This window comes from Theropithecus gelada, chromosome 20 (assembly GCF_003255815.1).
Source record: "Theropithecus gelada isolate Dixy chromosome 20, Tgel_1.0, whole genome shotgun sequence".
Lineage (NCBI taxonomy): Eukaryota > Metazoa > Chordata > Mammalia > Primates > Cercopithecidae > Theropithecus > Theropithecus gelada.
Genome location: NC_037688.1, coordinates 34,090,000 through 34,112,139, shown reverse-complemented (window position 1 = coordinate 34,112,139; position 22,140 = coordinate 34,090,000). Strand labels below are relative to the sequence as shown.

Sequence of the window (22,140 nt, the reverse complement as noted above, 5' to 3'; positions counted from 1 at the left end):
CTTTTAGTACAAGTATATATTTACTTATTTAATTGCTCATAGAATCAAAAATGTATTCATATCTCTTACTGATAATTCACAAGCTATAGGGTTCTTTACATGCATATATTTAATCATTCTTATTATTTCATGAACTGTTATTCATTGATTATCTTTTGTGCAATAGGTAATATATTAGTTATCAGGAACACAAGAATAAATGAACAATGTACCCTGCTCTTCAGGGGCTCAAAAATAATTAAAAGCCAGTATGAGAAACATATCTTTGTAATATACTAAACATGTTTTGAGAATGCAGAATGACTGTGATCTAGAAATCATGATGGAAGAGTTTTAAGCTGAGTGTGAAAGGGTTTGGTAAAAGAATTAGGGAGATTTTGCAGATAAGGGAGAGTGAATGACAAGGACTTGAAGCCAGATGCTATTGTGGTCCAGGAATTCCCTTTGTGTTGCAAGACTCACTGAAGTAGAAGAAAGTTTCTGTAGACGTCTTCTTGCTGTATGTCAAGAAAGCAGGTTTAACTCTCTGTGTGAATGCCTGGGCTTTTAATTTGAAACTCTGTTGCTGGTTCTGAACATACTGCAACTCCAGTTAGAACACTTGGGCAGGCCCTATGTCAGCCCCATTGGTCCACTTCATACCCAAACCAACTGGTGACCTAGAGCTGTGAGTCTCAAACTACCTGTATAGAAAAAATGTGCTTTTTTTTCCCTTCTTATTTCAGCCATAAAAAATGAGATTCTGTCATTTGCAACAATATGGATGAAACCAGAGGTCAGTACGTTAAGTGAAACAAGCCAGGCACAGAAAGACAAACATTGCATGTTTTAATTTATTTGTGGGGTCTAAAAAATCAAAACAATTTAACTCATGGAGACAGAGAGTAGAAGGATGGTTACCAGAGGCTGGGAAGGAGAGTGGGAGGCCAGGAGGAGGTGGGGATGGTTAATGTGTAAAGAAAAACAGAAAGAATAAGACCTTGTATTTGATAGCAAAACATGGTGACTATAGTCAATAATAATGTAATTGTACATTTTAAAATAACAAAAATGGTATAATTAGATTATTTGTAACACAAAGGATAAATGCTTAAGGGGGTGAATACCCAATTTTCCATGATGTGATTATTGCACGTTGCATGCCTATGACAAAATGTCTCATGTATCCCCTAAATATATACATCTACTATGTACCCACAACAATTTTACATTTTTAAAATGTAAAATTAAAAATGTAAATTGCTAGAAAAGTGAAATGAGAAAAGTAAAGGTACACAAAATAGTATCTCCAGTCCATTTTTTATTACTCTTCTGTCCAACAGACATAAATTACTCTGTCCAATTGACATAAGTCATTCTGAAAACATACTATTTTCGTACTAGCCTCCTCACACATTGGTAGCAAAGAATGTGCAGACCAGTACCAGCCTGTGAACCATACTGGCTTGGGGCAGCAGTACATGGAGTGGTCCACGGACTGGCAGTAGCATGTGGAAACCCATTAGCAATTCTCCTACTCAGCCAGGCAAGATGGCTCATGCCTGTAATCCTAGCACTGTGGGAGGCTAAGGTGGGCAGATCATTTGAGGTCTGGGGTTCAAGACCAGCCTGGCCAATATGGTGAAACCCTGTCTCTACTAAAAACACAAAAATTAACTGGTCATGGTGGCATATGCCTGTAATACCAGCTACTTGGGAGGCTGAGGCAGAATAATCACTTGAACCCAGGAGGTGGAGTTTGCAGTGAGCCGACTGCACTCCAGCCGGGGCAACAGAGAGAGATTCTGTCAAAACACACACACACACACACACACACACACACACACACACACACACACANACCTCCCCTTACACACACACACACACACACACACACACACACACACACACACACACACGCGCGCGCGCCCATGCGCGCGCATGCGCGGAAAGGAAAAGGAAGGGGAAGAGGAAGGGGAAGGAGAGGGAAAAAGGGAAGGAAAGGGAAGGGAGGAAAGCAGGAAGGAACGGAGGGAGAGAAGAAGGGAGGGAGGAAGGGAAGAAGGGAGGGAAAGAAAGATTCTCCTACCCACATCCTCTGAATCACAGTCTCTGGGATAAGGAGCAGAAATCCGTGTTACAACAAGCTCTCCAAGTAATTTTTATTCATGCTGAAGTGGAGGAATTGTTGGTCTAAAAGACTCTGGATGGTTCCTCAAAAATAAATATGTTCCCACTGCTCCTGGCAGGCTGATTACATAGGAAATATACAGGTGACTCCTCCTCCTACTAATGACCTTTCTGCTAACTGGTAAACCCAAATGTTTGCCCTTGATTCTTTCCTTTGACTCTTTTTCTAAAGTTTCTAAAGTCAATTTAAGTTAGAAACATACTCAGCATGATTCCAGAAATCTCCTGGAGAATTGGAGAATATCCGTGTTACTGAAATCTTCACTGTTTCATGAATTTGCTTCTACTGGTTGTTTGTTTCTCTGTTGGTTTTGGCGACCCAATTTTGTTCTGTAAGAGACAAGGTCTCACTCTGTTGCTCAGGCAGTAGTACAGTGGTGCAATCATAGCTCACTGCAGCCTGGAGCTCCTGGTCTCAAGCAGTCCTCCCACCTTGACCTCCTATAGCCCTGGGATTACAGGCTTCAGCGACCGCACTCAACCTCCAATTCTTAAAATTGAGCAACTACAGCTATGCAAACTGTTATTAACTTTTTTGTTTTGTTTTTCAGTCAGATGTGTTGAATAAGACATCACTTATTATTTATTTAAATATAGTAATAATTTATGGTAATTTGCATACAGTACAATTCAGCCTTTTTTGTGTGTGTAGCTCTAGAAGTTGACAAGGACCCGAAACCATAAAAACACCACCACACTTAAGATATGGAACATTTTTTTCACCTGACAAAGTTTTCTTGTACCCCTGTGTAAAATTCCTCTCACCTCAAAGTCCTTGCAGCAGAGATCCTCTTTCTGTTCCTAGGGTTTTGACTTTTCCAGAATATCTTAGAAGTTGAATCATTCAAGGCACGTAGGCTTTTTAGTCTGGCTTCTTTCACTTAAGAGTAATGCAGTTGAGAGTCATCTATGTTGTTGCATGTTATCTAGAGTGTATTTTTTAATTGTTTAGTAGTGTTCCGCGGTGTACTGTGGGTACACCACAGTAAAATGGAATGTGTATCCTTTCACGGCTTGATAAACATTTGAGTGGTTTCCATTTTTAGGGGACTATGGAATAAAGGCAATAATAATAATAACAAAAAACTGACTATAAGCACATAGATTTTTCTTCTTTCTTGGATAAAATGCTAACATGGGGATTGCTGGGACATATGGTAAATGTGAGTTTAACATTATAAGAAACCAAATTATTTCCCAAAGCAGTGTGCACCATTTTGCATCTGTAGCGGCAATGTACCAAAGTTCTAGTTGCTCTAAATCCTCACTAGCACTTGTTATTGTTTTGGTGGTTGTCATTATTACTATTTGTTAAATGTTAACAGTTACATATTGGTATCACATTGCAGTACTAGTTTGCATTCCCCTAATGACTAATGATGCTAAGGATCTTTAATGTGCTTATTTAAATCCATATTTTTTTCTGTGAAGTGTATGTGCAAATCTTTTGCCCATTTGTAAACTGATTTTTCAAATATTATTGCACCATGAGAGAGTTATTTTTATATTCTGGGTATTCGCCTCTGTAAAACATGTATTTTGCAAATATTTTCACCCAGTCTGTAGCTTTTCTTTTCAATTTCCTGACAGTGTCATTTTAAAAGCAGAAGTTTTTTAGTGAAACCCAATTTATTATTATTTTTATTTTATGAATTGTACTTTTAGTGTTGAATCTAAGAAATCTATGCCCAACCCAAGGTCACTAAGATTTTCCCTTGTATTTTCTTAGAGCAGTGTTATAGTTCGTGATTTTAGATTTAAGTTTGTGTTTAATCTTGAGTTAATTTTTTTATCTGCTTTGAAGTATGAATTGACACTTTTTTTTCATTCTGGTTTTCTTTTTCAAATGGATTTGAATTGTTCCAGATCTGTTTCTTGGAAAATTCTATTCTTTCATTGCTGAGTTTCCTTGGCAGCTTTGTGAAAAGTCAAGCAACCATGTATACACGGGTCTATTTTTGGGCTCTCTCTTCTATTCCATTCATGTATTTGTCTATTGTAATCTCAGTATCCCACTTCCTTGAATATCTGTTAGTTTTATAGTAAGTCTTATAATCTGGTAGTGTGTCTCAAATTTTGTTTATATTTTTCAAAATATTTTTGCTATTTAATTTCTTTGCATTTCAATATACATTTAAAGATAAGCTTTCCAATTTCTACTCCCCCCACCACAAGAAAAAGATTGCTGGATTTTAATTGGGATTGTTTTCAGTCTATATATAAATTTGGGAAAAATTGACATCTTATCAAATATTTTAATGCATAAATTTTTAAATATAATGTTAATTTTTTCTTAATAATTTGTTATATTTACACCAAAATATTTTATGTTGTTGGTGCCAGTGTAACAATGGTACTTTTAAAATCTCATTTATAATTTTTTTATCATTAGCATATAGAAATATAATTTACTTTTGTATACTGACCTCGAATCCTGTGACTTTGCTAAACTCACTTTTTAAAAACACAAATTATTTGAGATTTTCTACCTAGAATGTCATGTCACCTGTAAATAGACATTTTAATTCATTCATTCTGACCTAAGGTTGGTGCAAAAGTAATTGCAATTTTTGCCACTTCTTTTAATGGCAACCTGACTTGCCATTAAAATCAGGCTGATTAACTTTTGCTGCAACCTAATAAATGCCTTGAATTCCTCTCCTTGACTTATTACATGTGCTAGGACCATCAGTAATAGATTGAATAGGAGTAGGGAGAGCAGACATTCTTGCCTTTATCCTGAACTTAGAGGGAAAGCAGTTATATCCTTGACTATTCAAAGTATGACATTAGCTATCAGATTTTCACAGATGCCCTTTATACCATTGAGGAAGTTCTCTTACTTCCTAGTTTGCTAGTTGATATCTGGTATCAACAATAATAGCAGCAGTAAAATGAAATTGAAAACAAAATGAAAAGAAAGCTTTGAAAAAAGACAACATCAACAAATTAGGGTAACCTCATAACTGGTACTAGTAGTTCTAATAGTCATGTTTTACGTGTCCTGCTTTCTCACAACTTCACCTTCTTTCCTAGAAAAACATGGCTGATCTACATTTTTCAATATCTCCAGTTTGAGAAAATGAAAATATTACTTTTTTCATTCTCACCTTTTTACTTTTCTGTTAAAAAAAAAAAAGTGTTAATCTCCTGTCTCAATGAATGACACTAATGGCTTTATTCATATCAGAAAGCTGGAAATCATCCCCAAGGCTTTAACTCTCAACTTTATATCTAAATCATATTGAATTTACCTCATAGTTGATCCTCCTTTTAAAGCTCCATGCCAATCACTGCCTAGTTCAAGCTCTCATCTTCTCCCTGTCTTGTATCAGAGGTCACTTTACTGATCTTCAGATTTATAAATGATCGTCAGGCTTTCAATTGAATCATGAGAATTAAGTTATTTCTCAGTCTTAAATTATTCAATGTGTAGTCCTGATGCTTTCAAAGTAATGCCCATGCAGCTTTTCTCTGCTTATAAGGCCTACTGTGCATGATCCTATATCTGTTAGTCCCATATCTGCCCAGTGAGCCTCACTTGGAGATGAAAAAAAAAAAAAAGTACCTTTGGCATTGTAACTTAAGTGGTACAGATTTCTCATATGGAAAAAAGGAGTATTCGCTGTTCTGAAGACACTGCTCATCTGACTGAGAAAATAAAGAAGAATGTTTCATGCAGAAAACAGTCCTTAGTCCTTAGTCCTTCATGCAGAAAATAACTTCATGAGAAGATGAACCTCAATGCTAAAAATAGATACAGGAGGCAAGAAGACCAATCACTTGATTACTGTTTAATTAATAAGTCAGAGATGAATTAGCAGGTCTCTAAGTACTTGAAACTATTTGTAAATTCTTAGTGCCAATGTAGTAGCTCCCCTCTGTATTCTCATGGTCACGGTAGTTCAATGCTCTAGCTTCTCAACCTCAGTACTATTGACATTTGGGGCCAGATAATTCTTCTTTGTGGAGGGCTGTCTCATGCATTGCAGGATGTTTAGCAGCATCCCCGACCTCGCCCACGACATGTCAGTAGCATCCCACTCCCCAACAATGTGATAACCAAAAATGTCTCCGAACATTGTCAAATGTCCACTGCAGGGCAAGATTGCCTTGGATGGAGAATCACTGCTCTAAGTGGAATGATGTTGTGTGCTTAAAATGATGACAGAAAGTCTGGGAGAAAGAAAGTCTAAGGGAGAGAGTTGGTAGGGACCTCAGTTAAAACACACCTGTACACAGGGATTTTAGCTAATGAAATAAGGAAGGCAGAGGAAGCCAGCCTGGGTCCCTGCAGGGTTAAGATCAGAGCAAGCAGTGAAAGGTACATGTGATGTATAGAACAACTTCTCTACAGCCATGAAAAACTGTTACACTCTCCTGGCTGCATCTGAAGTTTACAGCCTCATCTCTTTGCACATCATTTTTCTTTCCATGAAATATTCTATGCCAGCTTCATGAGGTTGTCTAAGGCTCACTGGTAGAACAGGAAGTAGACGTGATACATATCAGAGATGGTGAGTAAAATGGTAAACAGTATTTACAATGTATATATAATTTTTATAAGTCAGTATCATCTTTGCTTTTTAACTAAGCAACTTCTGCTCTGTATCTCCATAAATCCACTGAATTGTCAGATTCCCTCTTCTTCTGTTGTGCCCCTAGAATAAAATTTTATTTTAAGCTATGGCATTAATGTAAACAAATATTTCATCTATTTCCATTTTAAGTTCTGGAAATACTAAAAGTATAGATATTTAATGCACTAGTCTCTAACCTAATGCTTTTCAGAGAGGTTAAACAATCTATAAATGAATACATATGCTCATTTCATTCCCTGATCAAAGAAAACACAGATATATAACATATCTATATGTATATATGGAACATAAATATAATAGAACTATATTTGACCTTTAAAATTCTGGTTTAAAGTGTTAATGCATTGTATATGCAAAACAGCATGTACCACTGGTTTAAAGTAAATGCACACAGACACATACACACACACACACACACACACACACACACAGAAAAAAAGTGAGATTCACATTTGAAATATATTTGGGGTTAAAATGACATGATTCCATTGACATTCTAATTTCATCCCAGGCCTAACAGTAGGAAATTCACATGAATTATTAATAACTGTGTTTAGCATTGAGGCTTTCCTATGTGGATAACAACAATTAGAAATTCAGGAATGCTGGAATGTACTCATGAACTAATCAATTGAGATACCCAGTGGTTTCTTTCTCTTAGAATCTTAGCAAGGTTTGCCATCTTGGCTTTGTACTTCATAGGAGTACTTATTTGTTGACTGACTGAAAGAGTATTTCAGACCTTAGTTAAAAATGTCCACAATAGAAGTCTGATTAATTATTATGTGATGGAAACATGATGCTTAAGTGATGGCACTTTAAGTCATGGTACTTTTCTCAAATATGCTTACAACACATCGTAACCACTTACTGTCTCCCCTGCAGAGTAGAGGCCCCAGTTTATAAGCTGCTTCTGAATGCAGTCGGCCTGTGTCTGTAATCACGATCTTAGTTACTGGAAGATGTTCTTTGTAAGAAAGCAATCCAGTGTCATTGGTCCTAAAAAAACAATAGCAACAAACAAAATTCTTAAGAAATTTTAATAGTCCTTATTGCATTTCAAAACCAAGATGTTCTGAACTAAATTTGCACCCACAAAAGAGTAGGGATCCAGTCACTCATTGGAGCACATAAAAACAGAATGACATTTTATTTATTATTATTATTTTGAGACAGGGTCTCACTCTGTCTCCCAGGCTGGAGTGCAGTGGCACAATTTTGGCTCACTGCAACCTCCTCTTTCTGGGTTCAATCCATTCTTGTGCCTCAGCCTCCCAAGTAGCCGAGACTACAGATGTATACCACCACACCCAGCTAACTTTTGTATATTTGGTAGAGTTGGGGTTTTGCAATGTTGGCCAGGCTGGTCTTGAACCCCTGGCCTCAAGTGATACACTTGCCTCAGCCTCCCAAAGTGCTGGGATTACAGGTGTGAGCCACTGTGCCTGGCCACAACTTAATGACATTTTAATGTCTCTTGTAGAAAAATGTAATAGAGAATATAAAATATAGCATATGTTAAAAATAGAACACAGTTGGAGATTTTTTAATTCAATGGACAATTTTCTACATTTTTACTGGAATTGGTTAATACATTAACATTTAGTGTAATGATTGATACTGTAGTTTGAGGTCTACCATTTTGCTCTTTCATTTCCCCCATAGGATTTCTTTTCATTTTTTGAAATGTTGTAGCAATTTACTTATTTTATTTTATTTTATTATACTTTAAATTCGGGATACACGTGCAGAACATGTGGGTTTGTCACATAGGTATACACGTGCCATGGTGGTTTGCTGCACCCATCAATCCATCATCTGCATTAGGTATTTCTCCTAATGCTCTCCCTCCCCTAGCCCCCCCAACCCCTTGACAGGCCCCGATGTGTGATGTTCCCCTCCCTGTGTCCATCTGTTCTCATTGTTCAACTCCCACTTATGAGTGAGAACATGCGGTGTCTGGTTTTCTGTTCCTGTGTTATTTTGCTGAGAACGATGGTTTCCAGCTTCATCCATGTCTCCGCAAAGGACATGAACTCATCCTCTTTTATGGCTGCCCCCCCATATGATTTCTTGTACTTCTGTTTTCCTTTACTGCCTCCTCTTGGCTTATTCCATATTTTTTGTATTTCACTTTGTTTTCTCTATTCACTTTTTAGCTATATTTATTATATTTCCATGTTTGCTTTACAGATTACAAAGTAAATTCTTAATTTATCACAGTCTATTTAGACATTATGTTTTTTAACAATGTAAAATGTCAGAAGCTTGCTAAGACATAATTCATTTAATACTGCTCCCTTCCACACATACATTCTTTTTTCTATTGTAATACATTTTAAATCCATATGTTATAAACTTTATAATAAAAATAAGGTGAATTTAATGTTTTAATTAAGAAAATAATTTAAACACTGGCTTTTACATTTACCAACATGTTTGCAATTTCCAGTGCTTTTCACTTCTTCTTGAAGATCTGAGTTTTCATCCGTGGTATTTCTCTTTAGCCTGAAGAATTTCTATTAGAATTTGTTGTTTCAGATGCTCTTTTCAATTCTAAAATTTACATTTGGTTCCATATTATAGTTCTCACTTATCTGCTTAAAATACCCTTTGTTTACACATTGTGATTATTTTTACCTTTAAGTCTTCAAATATTTTTATAATAGTTGCTGTAAAGTATCTTTCTGCCAATTCAAACATCAGTAACCCAAGGTTGGTTTGTAATAACTGCTCTTAATTTCTTGACTTTAGATGAAAATGTACTCTTCCTTGAATATTCAGTAAATGTTACAACATGCTAGATATCATGGATACATTGTAAAGATTCTGGATTTTGTTATTCTTTAAAGATTTCATTTTTATTTTTATAGGCAGTTAAATCACAGCCTTATCACAATAAATTGCCATTGCTTGGTTTGATAGTTCATTAGGTGGGGCCTGTGTGAATTTTGCCTAATTTTCAGTGCTATCTCTTATATCTGGGATATAGTCTTTGCCACAAACACATGGGCAGTATCTGCCTACATTTGGTTACTTTCTGCTCATTTCAAGTAGTTGTTTTTAAAACATTTTTTTTTCCTGGATTTACAACAATTATCTGAGAAGGGTTAGCTCTATGCAAGTTACTTCACCATTAGCAGAATTTAATATGAGAAATTTTACAATCTTATTTTTAAAAGTCATTTTTAATTAGAAATGTGTTATAGAGTCATTGGAGAGTTATTGATGATTAGGTAATTTTTTATAGTTGTTAAGCGTTACTACTAGCATTTTATTTACATTTTAAAATACAGTATTACTTTGTAGGCATTTTTTTTGTGAAGGTAGTGATAAGAAAAGGGTGCCTTCCAAAAGGAGTAGAAATTTGAAAGATGAGAGTTTAAGAGAGCCAATATTCTTCATAACAAACATGTAACACTAAAAGTGCAATTCTAAAAGAAATACACACACACACATAACATCATCTTGATGTTTCCCAACTAAATAAATGAAATATTATCTAATTCAAATTATGACCTCAATTAACAGCAGATTTATCACTGTAATCAATGTGCATCCTGTAACAAAATCACCCATATTACATCCAGATTGACTAGAACTATTTGTTAAAAGTAAGTCTTCTGTACAGGTCTAGTTGCTTAGCAATGTAACATATACATAGGTTATGCTGAAATGTAAATATAAACGTTTAAAATATTTTCACTTTACAAATAATAAATAAGGGCAGTATACATGCCAACTCTAGTCTCAAATTCTGTCAATGTATTTTTTAAACTTTTCAGATAAAGAACACATGCATAAGCTTCTTTTCTGCTTAGAGGAATATTTGTAATTTGATTTTAAAATTCCTAAAATGTTACAGATTTCTTTTTTCAAAATATAATCCACAGAACATTAGTTCTTTGTAGTATGATTTGTCTTTTTAAAAATATAAAAGAATTGCATGTTAAAATAATTGTAGTAAATTCTAAGTTGATAATTTTAAATGTTTTATAGGTAGATTATTGAAGAAATGTGCTTTGGCTGTAAATATATTTTTAAGATAATAGAATACCTACTTATATATCGTTTTAAAAGGAATAATAATTAATTCCCCATGTAACAGGTATCTCTGTTTGATTATAAAATTAAAATGTACATGACTTATGGTCCATTACAGAAAATAACTCAAAAAGGCATTGACTTAATACTAAGGACTATATTGACTATACCATGTTTCATTAAAACATACCTTTATTTAATTACTTCATTGCACTAACTTGTTCAGTATCTGGCTAGCTATACATACTTTGAGTAATTAATTTTTTAATGAACTTTTTCTTGCATAAAAAAATCATATGGAAATCACCATTCATTCCGGTCAGCATCACAATTGCAGTAATACTGAGAATCAATGCAGTTTCCCTCTAATCCACAAGTACATTTTTGAAGATCAGGCGAAGAACCTCCCCAGTAGGTTTGCGTTTCATTGGTTCTTCCTACCCACCAACTCAGAGGGGTTCCATCTGAAAGACAAATGTGAGAAATGTCACATCTGCTTTATGTCCCACCATCTTCTCTCCCAGTATAATTCCTTTTCTTCCAAAATCATTAAAAAGAATAAAAGGAGAAAGATTGATTTGATTTAAGGATATGCAAAACAGTGTAATTGCTGGCATTTCCTTAAGAAAATTTTTTAAATAAAAAAGTTATTATTTAGGCTTAAATGACCGATACATTTGTCCTCGGGTAGAAAAGAAACCAGCGGTTCCTATTTAATTTAGGCATGATAGTAAAAAATGGATTGAGAGCAGCTCACATATACAATTTCTTTAAAAATAATTTTGAAACAAGTTAGCATCAAAATATAAATCATAGTAATTAACATACCAAAGCAAAATTGATTTGAAATCATGAAATGCCCATTAAAGCATTATGGAATGTTATGTAAAGTCCCTGATTTATCTCAATAAATTTATTCTCTAAAAATATCCTAGCTGTTTAATAAATGTTAGGCATGATTTGGCACTCCCTTGTCATGATTTAAGATTTATTTGGAAGTATATATTTTATCTTTCATTTAATGGCTTGGCTATTTATTTGAAGTTACAGAAATAACACTGAAAAATCTTCATGCTGGAAGCGAATATTACACTCAAAAGAAGTTTCCCTCAGCCAAATGCATCTCTTCCTACGATAAATGTTCAGCTACCAGCTCCTTCTGAGTTAAGACTAAACATGATGCCAAGGAACTCAAGCAAGGAACAGATACAACATCTAGGCAAGGATTTCCAGAGAAGGACGTGAAGCATGTAGCCAATCTATCATGAAAAAAATAAAAAGTATGGAGGAAAAATTGTAGTCATCTGAGAATCAGGGCATGAGAAGAATGCAAGCGACACAGAATCAGTCAGCTTCTCAAAGGTGCTTGATCATTTTTCTGTCGACTTTCACACCTTTAAGTTGTCACCATTAGCCCTACTGAGAATCTGGGATTTTTACTAATTTCTCCCTTGCTTACAAATGCCAATGCTCATTTTAACTTACTATTAGTCCCTGTGCTAATGCTGACAACCTCTCTCCCAGGGTTACTACGCATGCCAGTCTGGCCACGTCAAAACAAAAACAAAAACAAAAAACCAGCAAAGAGTTATTAAAAGCTGTGTTATGCATAAATGCATTAATATGAAGAATCTTCATCTTTTTTAAATTACATGATTAGCCCTTCACCACAAGGTGAAAATTACTTGAAATACTTAATAAATATATTTCAATACACTGCTTAAAACATTGTTTTCATAGATTAAAAAGAAAAATAATTGTTATTCTTAAATACTGAACCATATTCCCACATCTAAATTTCCTGTCTTCCCTATAAAATAGAAATCACTGAATGTTTTTTAAGGTATCAGACACTGGTTCAATCCAAGACTTTTAAAGAAAATGTACTAAGGAATATAAATAGCTATAGGAATGAATTTTTTAAATCCTGAGAAATAAAAATTAAAGCTAAAAAATACCCGTGGATATGGTGGAACATTCCACCTCCCATAATTAAAATCCTAAATGACTTGAGCATTCCCATTGATCATCCTTCCTGTGATCTGAGTCACAGATCCCCAGCAGTTGAAAACATATTTTCATACACATTTCACTTTATTCATTCATGTATGGCATCATTATCACTTGACACTAAATCACCAAGATCTGAAACTCTAAATCTAGCTTGTCTGAAAACAACTTCCTGTCCTATCCCATTATATTTCTTATTGTGACCTCAGCTCTTTTAACTCTCTTCACCTCAAATCTATTCCACATGAATCATGAGGTCACCAACCTGAGAAAAAATTGTGTATTTAGCCACGTTCCATGCCTTTCAGGATCCCCTCTTCCACGCCTTTCTGGAGTTAACTTTCTAAAACTGGTTATTGAGCCTGAAACACGAGGGAAGCATTTAAAAAAAAAAGTGCACAGGCAAAACTGGCCTTAAAGATGGCGATTCCTGACACATTCTGTGTCAACCCTTGTATTAGTCTGTCTTCATGTTGCTAATAAAGACATACCTGAGACTGGGTAATTTATAAAGAAAAGAGGTTTGATGGACTCTTAGTTCCAACATGGCTGGGGAGGCCTCAGAATCATGACAGAAGGCAAGGAAGAGCAAAGTCACATCTTACATGGTGGCAAGCAAGAGAGTTTGTGCAGGGGAACTCCCATTTATAAAACCATAAGATCTCATGAGACTTATTCACTGCCATGAGAACAGTATGGAGGAAACTGCCCCCATGGTTCAGTTATCTCCACCTGGCCCTGTCCTTGACACGTGAGGATTATTACAATTCAAGGTGAGATTTGGGTGGGGACACGGCCAAACCATATCAAGCCCCTTTACTCTGTGTGATGTTTACTCACCAGTCCCTCAGGGATTTTACTTTCTGGTTCTGTTATAGCTTGACTTCTTTGTCAACTTTGATAACCATCCTTCTTTTTGTATTTTCTTATGTTTTGTTTTTCAGCTTTGCAGTAAAATTAACAAATAAAAATTGTACACATTTAAGGTGTGCAAAGCAATGTTTTCAAATGATTACCACAATCACATGATTTAACACAGCCACCACTTCACATAGCTACTTTATATTTTTATGGTGAGAATACCAAGATCAAGTCTCTCAGCAGATTTCACGTATACAATACACTGTTGTTAACTACAGTAATCATTCTGTATACTACCTCTCCAGAATGTATTCATCTTACAACTGCAAATTTGTACCCTTTGACCAATATCTCCACACCAACCCCCTTCCCTAGAAATCACTCTTTCACTCTGTTTTTATGAGCTCAACTTTTTTAGATTCCATATATAAGTGGGATCATAAAGTATTTGTCTTTCTGTGTCTGGCTTATTTCACTCAGCATAACATCCTTTAGTATCTTGAAGAGATGTTTTCACTGCAATGTTCATTGCAGCTTTATTCACAATAGCCAAGATATGGAGAAACCTAACTGTCCATTGATGAATGGATAAAGAAAACGTGATACACACACACACACACACACACACACACACACACACACAATGGGATATCATTCAGCCTTAAATAGAAGGAAGTCCTGCCACTTGTGACAACATGGATAAACATGAAAGGCATTATTCTAAATAGAATAAGCCAAATACTGAAAGACATATACTGCGTGACCACATAAATGACCTGAGTTCATTTTGTTCCATAACATTCATTTACCCTTCCATAATTACCATTCTTATTCTTAGAATACCATTCCAGATTTGTTTATCTGTTTTTTTAATTATAAGATGAATATTTAGCAACAATGAACAACCCATTAGAAACTAAACTGTGTATGTTCACTATGGCCACAATGCCCCGGAGAGCTGGAAATGAGGGGGGCTCATGCCATGCACTTTGTATGTACTATGCCACCCAAACATCACTGCACCCCTGTGAAGCTGGTATCATTGGCCCCATTTCGGAGAAAAGAAAACAAAGACTGAGATTCATTAACCATTCGTCCATTTCAGTAATCAAAGTTTCATCTATCTATGTTCTAGATGCACCTAGCCAATGAGAAACACACCCACACCTCCAGCTGTAAACCTTACGCTTTCGAACTACAACTGTGTGATCCTCATTTGCACATAGAATTGAGGTTTCAGGAGGAGATAAGTTTTGGGTGGATTCCAGAAAGATGGGATTGGAGGGGTAGAGACCAAGTGAGAACATTCTGAAAATGGAAAACGAGGAGGAGAAAGAGGAGAAAAAGGGCAAGGGGGTAGTCAGTCATAAGGGAGAAAATAATCTGATTTTTAGTGGGTGGAGAGTAAATAGAGAATCAGAAATGCGGGGTTCAAATGTCAGAACAACAGCTCAGCATTTTTGCATGATCTCTATGACATATGCTATTCCTGTATGAAACAAATTTCTTTCTAAATTTTTGTCATTCCATCTGGAACTCCAGCCCTTCTTAGGACAAGCAGGAGTGAAAATGAAAAAAGTTTCTTTATTGTACAGATATCTTAGAATTTTCTCTAATATGTGAAGAAAAATACACCTCAATGCTACTGCTAGAAAATAAGTGTTAGAGGACGGCATGAGGGTTACACAAGCAGGGTGGACACAGAATATGCAATTCCAGGATCCAGCAGAACAGGCTGTGTCGGACAGACAAATAATAGAAAGGAGGTAGACCTTCTTAAATAGTACTGTGTTTCTTGAAAGTGGGAGCGGCATTTCTTAAAGGTTAATTTTCTTAACAGAGAGTAATACTTTGGATTTTGCATTGGATGGTTAGAAGATATGAAGAGATGACAAGCTAGGAGGCCAGCTGGAAAGCTCTTGCAGTGACTTCAAGAATTAGCTCATTGGGGCCAGGTGCGGTGGCTCACGCCTGTAATCCCAGCACTTTGGGAGGCCGAGGCGGGCAGATCACGAGGTCAGGAGATCGAGACCATCCTGGCTAACATGGTGAAACCCCGTCTCTACTAAAAATACACAAAAAAATTAGCCAGTCGTGGTGGCGGACGCCTATAGTCCCAGCTACTCTGGAGGCTGAGGCAGGAGAATGGCGAGAACCCGGGAGGTGGAGCTCGCAGTGAGCCGAGAATCCAGGAGGTGGAGCTCACAGTGAGCCGACATACCGCCACTGCACTCCAGCCTGGGAGACAGAGCGAGACTCCGCCTCAAAAAAAAAGAAAAAAAAAAAAAAAGAATTAGCTCATTAAGGCCTACTGTAAGGCAGATGTGATGGGAACATGGGAACAGAGGCTCTGACATAATGAGACACCCTAAAGAAAGAAAACATAAGACCAAAACCAGAACTCAGGAGCAGACTGGTTATTCACAGTAGAATCAAATAAAGAGTTAAGATAGTTTTCTGATTCCTCCTTGAACTAGTGAATCAACTGTGTCTCTGGCAGCCTTTTCTAATATTCAATTATACCCAGAGGCTGTCAACAATCCATGAAAAAGAGGCACATAGAATACTTACTTTCAGAAAACTAAGTCGTATTTTTATTAGCTGTTTTCCACGATAAAATAAACCTTACGTGTCACTTGCCCTTTATCAGGGATAAACACTATGCATTCATTGAGTATCAGAAAGAGGCCTTTGCTGTAAAGTTATCCAATTAAGGCCAGGAAGAGAGTTTAAAAGCAATCAAGGCTTTGAATAAAGCTCAGTGTAAATTGACCTTGTTCTTTTCTTCAGGCAGAAGCATCTTTGTGACTTCCAGACTGTGACATGTTTACTAAGAATGCGAGATCATATACCCTCAGTGGCTAGATGCCACCACTTTGCAGAATTAAAATCCTCAGGAGCTCGTTGAGTAAGTGCATGATGTGATGTGTGCAACAAGACAGACACCATGGTTTACTGACCTTGCTTATTGACCAGCCGTGACTTCTTGCAGTAATAAGTAAACTCCTGTTCACAGTGCTCCGCACGGTTAATAGTGGCCTGAAGTTGCTCCATGCTGGCCACATACTCGAAAAACCCAGCATATGGGTTCTCTGGATTAGTATTTCTGACTCTTGTTAAGTCAGAGCCGTTGTGCTGTATGATGGTCCATGTAGTTTCTTGTATGCAGAAATGGGGGGAGAAAGAGAGGAGACCATCACTAGTCTGCAAAAGTTAAAATAAATAAAGAAAATCAAAATCACCTTTTATCTGAGTCAAATTTTTCTAATCATCAAACTTCTCTGAGAGGTAGAATCAACACAAATGGATTCTCAGAATTGTTAAGTTATGGGTAAGTGATTATTTTTCCTGAAATATATACTATTGCCATGCAGTTACAGTGATTTTATTTAACATTTTCATATAATTTAGCCACACAATATTTATGATGAAAAATATTAGGAAATCTGATTATTTTTTGTGATATATTTTATTTCACTGAATCTGATATTCCATCTTTTTAAAGATGCATCATTATTTTATTTCACTGCAAGAAAGGAAAAAATGCTGCCTATTACAACTACAAAACATTATTCATCAACACATCCAAAATCCAGTGATATCACAATATGAAAAAAGTGCATATCAGAATTCATGAAATAGTTTATGTTACATAATGTAAGCAGCCACTTTTCTACTGTTAACTACTATTCATAGTATCAGCAAAAATAAAGTCAAAATTTTGTAGCCCTCTATATACCTCTTTAATCAACATTTAACTATGAGTGTGCATCTTTTTAAAATTAAATGTAAAGTATTCACTTTGATATCATGTGATCTGCACAGTTAGACAGTACAATAGGAAGTTACTCTTTTGAATTGTATGCATCTGACACAGAATCTCAACTAACACAAAAGTAAAATATCTTTGAGTATATACTAGAGTTATCACTATTGGTTCCTGAATGTCTGTAAACATTTCCATCATACTGATTACCAAAATTTCTTAGATGAAATAAAAATCCCACAATGTTTGTAACAGACAATAGGCATATGATATCTGCCCTTCAACTTTACCAGTAATAGACTTTATACTATATTTTCTGTGATATATGCAGACACAAGAACAGATAAATCAAAAAGCCTCTGATTTAGTAGGCAAAAAAAAAGAGTGAAAGTTGTCAAAACTCCACTACATACGTGCTGTTAAGTCACATAACTCTTCTGTAATACAGAGGAATATCCCAAATTGGAGAAAAACAGTAATAGTAGGCAAAACGTTTCCCCCTCTTTTTAGCTAAGGCATTCATATGGATCAACTATCCAAATAAGGAGGTATACTTTGAAAATTTCATTCCCATTCCTTTCCCAGTCATCAGTTTGGACTAGAGAGGTGGGCTAAAGGAGGCTGGACTAACGTCACAGACTTATTGCCTTCCACGTGTGGATTATTATTTTTCTGCGAAACAATAGCTGTTATTTTTGCATTTCCCTCTTGCATTTCAGTTCACCCTTCAACCGTAGAATGCTCTCAAACAGAACTTAATCTACCAGCCAATGAAATTACGGGTGGCCAGCAGTACAATGTCGAAGTCATCCAGAGATCTGAGTTGCAGATCTGGCATGCATCTTGCGCCCTTAGGAAAGTCAGGTAAAACCTGGGCCTCCATTTCCAAATTTGGAAATTAAATTGGCAGAACGAGGTCTGAAATTCTATAATTTCAGCCAACTCGACCTTGGCTATTGGAAGTTTAAGGTTATTATTAACTAGACAAATCCGACAGCCTAGCCTCTGTTGGACTCTGTTTCTTTTGTTCAAAAAAACCATTCACCTTTTTTTGTGGTAAATCAATGGCATGCAAGAAGAAGCTAGCTACCAAGAGAGGCGGACAATATACCTGCTTGAAGCCTTTGTCTCTTTCCCTTCTGGATCACACTGAGTGAGACTTCCCTGTAGTTTAGCATCCACTGGGTCACAATTAACACCTGATTCTAAAGGTTTTTAAAGGTGTTGCAAGAGATTCAAGGCCACCGTACCCGGCAACCATCAAAGAGTAGCTCATGTCAACGTTTCCTTTTGAAATTCTAAAATATTTCAATGTTATGATAGTCCCTGTAAGTTGATTTTATTCTCTAATAAAAAGCACTACAAGGTATGATGTTAACCAGATGCCACACTTATCAGGCCATCTAGATTTCCAGGGTAGAACAGACACAAAGAAATTGTCACAATAGATTTTGAGCAACAGAGATAGGGGCCTTAAAAGCCAGGTTCCAAACCTCATGTGCTTCATTAATCTGGAAATCTCTGAAAAGTCTCAAATTAGAGCCTCTTTACTGTTCTTTCAGACATGGTTGAGTGATCTGAAGTTTCTACAAACACCTGCTTAGAAGTAAGAGTGGTAAAAGACACAGACTTCATCACAATTTGTAATTCAATACTTTGTGGTTGACTTTATCGGTCTTTCCTACCAGTCTGCAAGCTCTATGAGAATAGCAATAGTTTCTGATCTGGTAACAATCATATCTCCAGCACATAGCACAAGGCTTGATACAAAATGCAGAAGACATTTGTTGAAGACATAAGGGAATAAACAAGTGAATGAATAAAAACAATGCATTGTCTAGATTAGAGCACAACCTCCTAGGTTATCCGATTCAGACGCTGCAGAGGCTCTGACATTTTCGCTGCCTTTGAGTTGTTATATAATTCTATAAATTGTAGATAACTAATAGAATTGCTAAATAATGTTAAGTCTGGAACTGTGAAGGGCCCTGAGATGTTACCCTACTTGCAAGTTAAGGAGTTATCTTGCCAATACACAGATTATATCTATCTGTTTATTGATCTGTCTACTACCTACCTACCTGTCTAATCTACACTAACAGACACAGAGGACCTCCGAATCAGGGACCATTTGCTCACAGAGAACCTCATCAGCATCAATCCCTCATACCTCAATTTCCCACCTGCAGATGCAGTGAGTGCTAGATAGAGCTGTGCCTGCTGGAGTTGTACCGCAAGAGGAGGATCACAAAATGATGAGGCTTGGGCTTACAGAGGGTACCTAGCACACTCTCTGCTCCTCCCCTCCATAGAGTGATAGAGAGACTTTGGCTTTAGAATGTCACAAATTTTCTTTAGAGGAGAGAAGGTACAAGCCCTTAGGTTTTTATTACTCTTAGAAAATAAGCAAATGCATCTGGGGGAGATAAGCCTTTAAATCTCTTCAGAGCTATTCACTATCTCTAACTTCCAAGACACATTTAATCATCCTTTAACGTAGGTTGCCACTTTTTTTTTTTTTTTTTTTGTCTTTGCCCAGAAATAAAGGCACTGTTTCCTTACAACAAATAATTCTTGTCTGTAGACAAGCAACTTCTACCTGGTTGAGGTTCTAGTGACTTCCCTCCCCCATCATGGATGAATCCAGTGTTGCCTCCATATGCACATTTGTTTCCGTGTTCCTAACATGTAGATATGTCTTTTCTTTGGATTCTCCTTTGAACTGGTTGTAATGTCTTTCCAATTTCTTCATTAATAATGCATTTTAAACATCTTTAAAATTTTTTAACTTTTATTTTCATATCTGCATGACAATCATGATTTTACTTTATTACAAATTATCTTTTACTAAATACAAAAAGAGTGGGAGGGTAAGGAGACAGGGAAATGAATAAGAGATGGCTGAAATAGGCAGAAAGTCTACATTGAATGGTAGTTTGGGTCTACTCACGTCTTTTCCTGAAGACATTTCACTATTTGTAAATAAAGCAACTGAGTAATTAAGAACTTGATTTACCTTAGGCTGGCTGCTATTTTTTAGTGTGATAACAGTGCAAAGAGAAAACATGCTGTTTAAGCAATACAGTTGCAAAGCTTGTGTTGCTTCATGCTTAATAGCTGAAGGTGATAGATGCGATAAAGACTAAGAGCAGGTAGGAAGTGCTGTGTTAAGGAAAGCAGGAGACAGGAGGGGAGACAGCTAGCCTTCTGGCGCAAAACCTGATGTAAATAGGACTGCATTTGAATAATGGACCGTTATTTATTAACCCTCATAGCTGTTAAGAAGGCCTTTATTATTGAAATCTCTAAAAATAATTATGCTATTATAAGTCTTAAGCTCTCCAGCTTTCTCCTGAAATGATCTCAGGAGCTCCTATCTCAGAAGCACATGGGGTACCTGTTAATAATGCAGAGACCCAGGCCTTGTGTTCTAAACTTACTGAGTCAGGGAAACTAAACCCGGGAGTCTCGGTAATGGGGCCATGAGAAGGGGAGAGTTTAATCCATAGAGTTTTCACTTTTAGAAAAACTTGAAAGTCTCTGTTCTAGCACTCATCAATTTCTTCCCTCTGGAACAATCATCCTTACAGTACAATGTTTGATAATGAGAAACTTCTTGAACATGAAACAATTTCATTATAGAAAAAGCAATGAAGGCTGGGTGCAGTGGCTTATGCCTGTAATCCCGACACTTTGGGAGGCTGAGGCAGGCAGATCACCTGAGGTCGGGAGTTCCAGACCAGCCTGACCAACATGGAGAAACCCCATCTCTACTAAAAATGCAAAATTAATTGGGCGTGGTGGTGCCTGCCTGTAATCCCAGCTACTCGGGAGACTTAGGCAGGAGAAATGCTTGAACCCGGGAGGCAGAGGTTTAGGTGAGCTGAGATCGTGCCATTGCACTCCAGACTGGGCAACAAGAGTGAAACTTGGTCTCAAAAAAAAAAGAAAGAAAAGAAAAGGAAAAGAAACAGCCACTGGGATTCACCTTATTCTAACTAATTATTTTTAAATTATGTTTGGAAAACTGTTTACAAAGAAATTTCAGCTTTTAACATCGTTTAAGAAATTATCCATTCAAAATAGAGATTTTTTTTGTATATTTTAGCTTATAATGCTTAGAGGTATTTTAATACATGTGGAATCATTTGACACTAGTTCTAGACTAATAACTAGATTTTTTAATAAGACACATATTTGCAAGTTGGTGATTCAGCATTTTGTCTTATTTTCACCATACGTGATCTATGTAACTAGAAGATATGTTCTTGGCTGCAAGCAATGAAATACTCATAGAAGGTAACCCTTCCTAGTGGAAAAACTTTTAGGCTGTGAGAAAAGAGACCAGAGCTTGATCTACTCCTACCAATATTTTCACCCTGTTACACTTAACCTCCCTGAGCCTTGGTTTCCTTATTTGCAAAACCAGATCAATAAAGAGAGTTTCAAGCTATACCTCCTACACTTAACCTCCTCCATTCTTGGCTTCCTCATTTGCAAAACCGGATCAATAAGGAAAGTTTCAAGGAGTAACATGTATTTCTCACTGGGCTGCAATACTCTGGGGTTGTCATTTTTGCTTGAATATGTTCCTATATTCCAGAGCTACTGGAGACATTTAGCTGTCTCTGGGTATCTGTATTTCTGAATATCTTGCTATCTACGTGGCTTTAAAAATTTTCTGAATAT

The 22,140-nt window shown here is 36.4% G+C and overlaps 1 protein-coding gene across 1 annotated transcript in view; it reads right to left on the bottom strand.

Moving 5' to 3' along the window:
- CNTNAP4 (contactin associated protein like 4) overlaps nucleotides 1-22,140 on the bottom strand; it is a 292,160-nt gene that overhangs the window by 48,585 nt on the left and 221,435 nt on the right. Inside the window, exons 12-14 of the mRNA XM_025369727.1 lie at nucleotides 16,646-16,889; nucleotides 11,122-11,278; nucleotides 7,642-7,769 (exon numbers count right to left, since the gene is read on the bottom strand). Of these exons, the coding sequence (XP_025225512.1) occupies nucleotides 7,642-7,769; nucleotides 11,122-11,278; nucleotides 16,646-16,889 (529 nt within the window). The remainder of the gene's footprint in view (nucleotides 1-7,641; nucleotides 7,770-11,121; nucleotides 11,279-16,645; nucleotides 16,890-22,140) is intronic.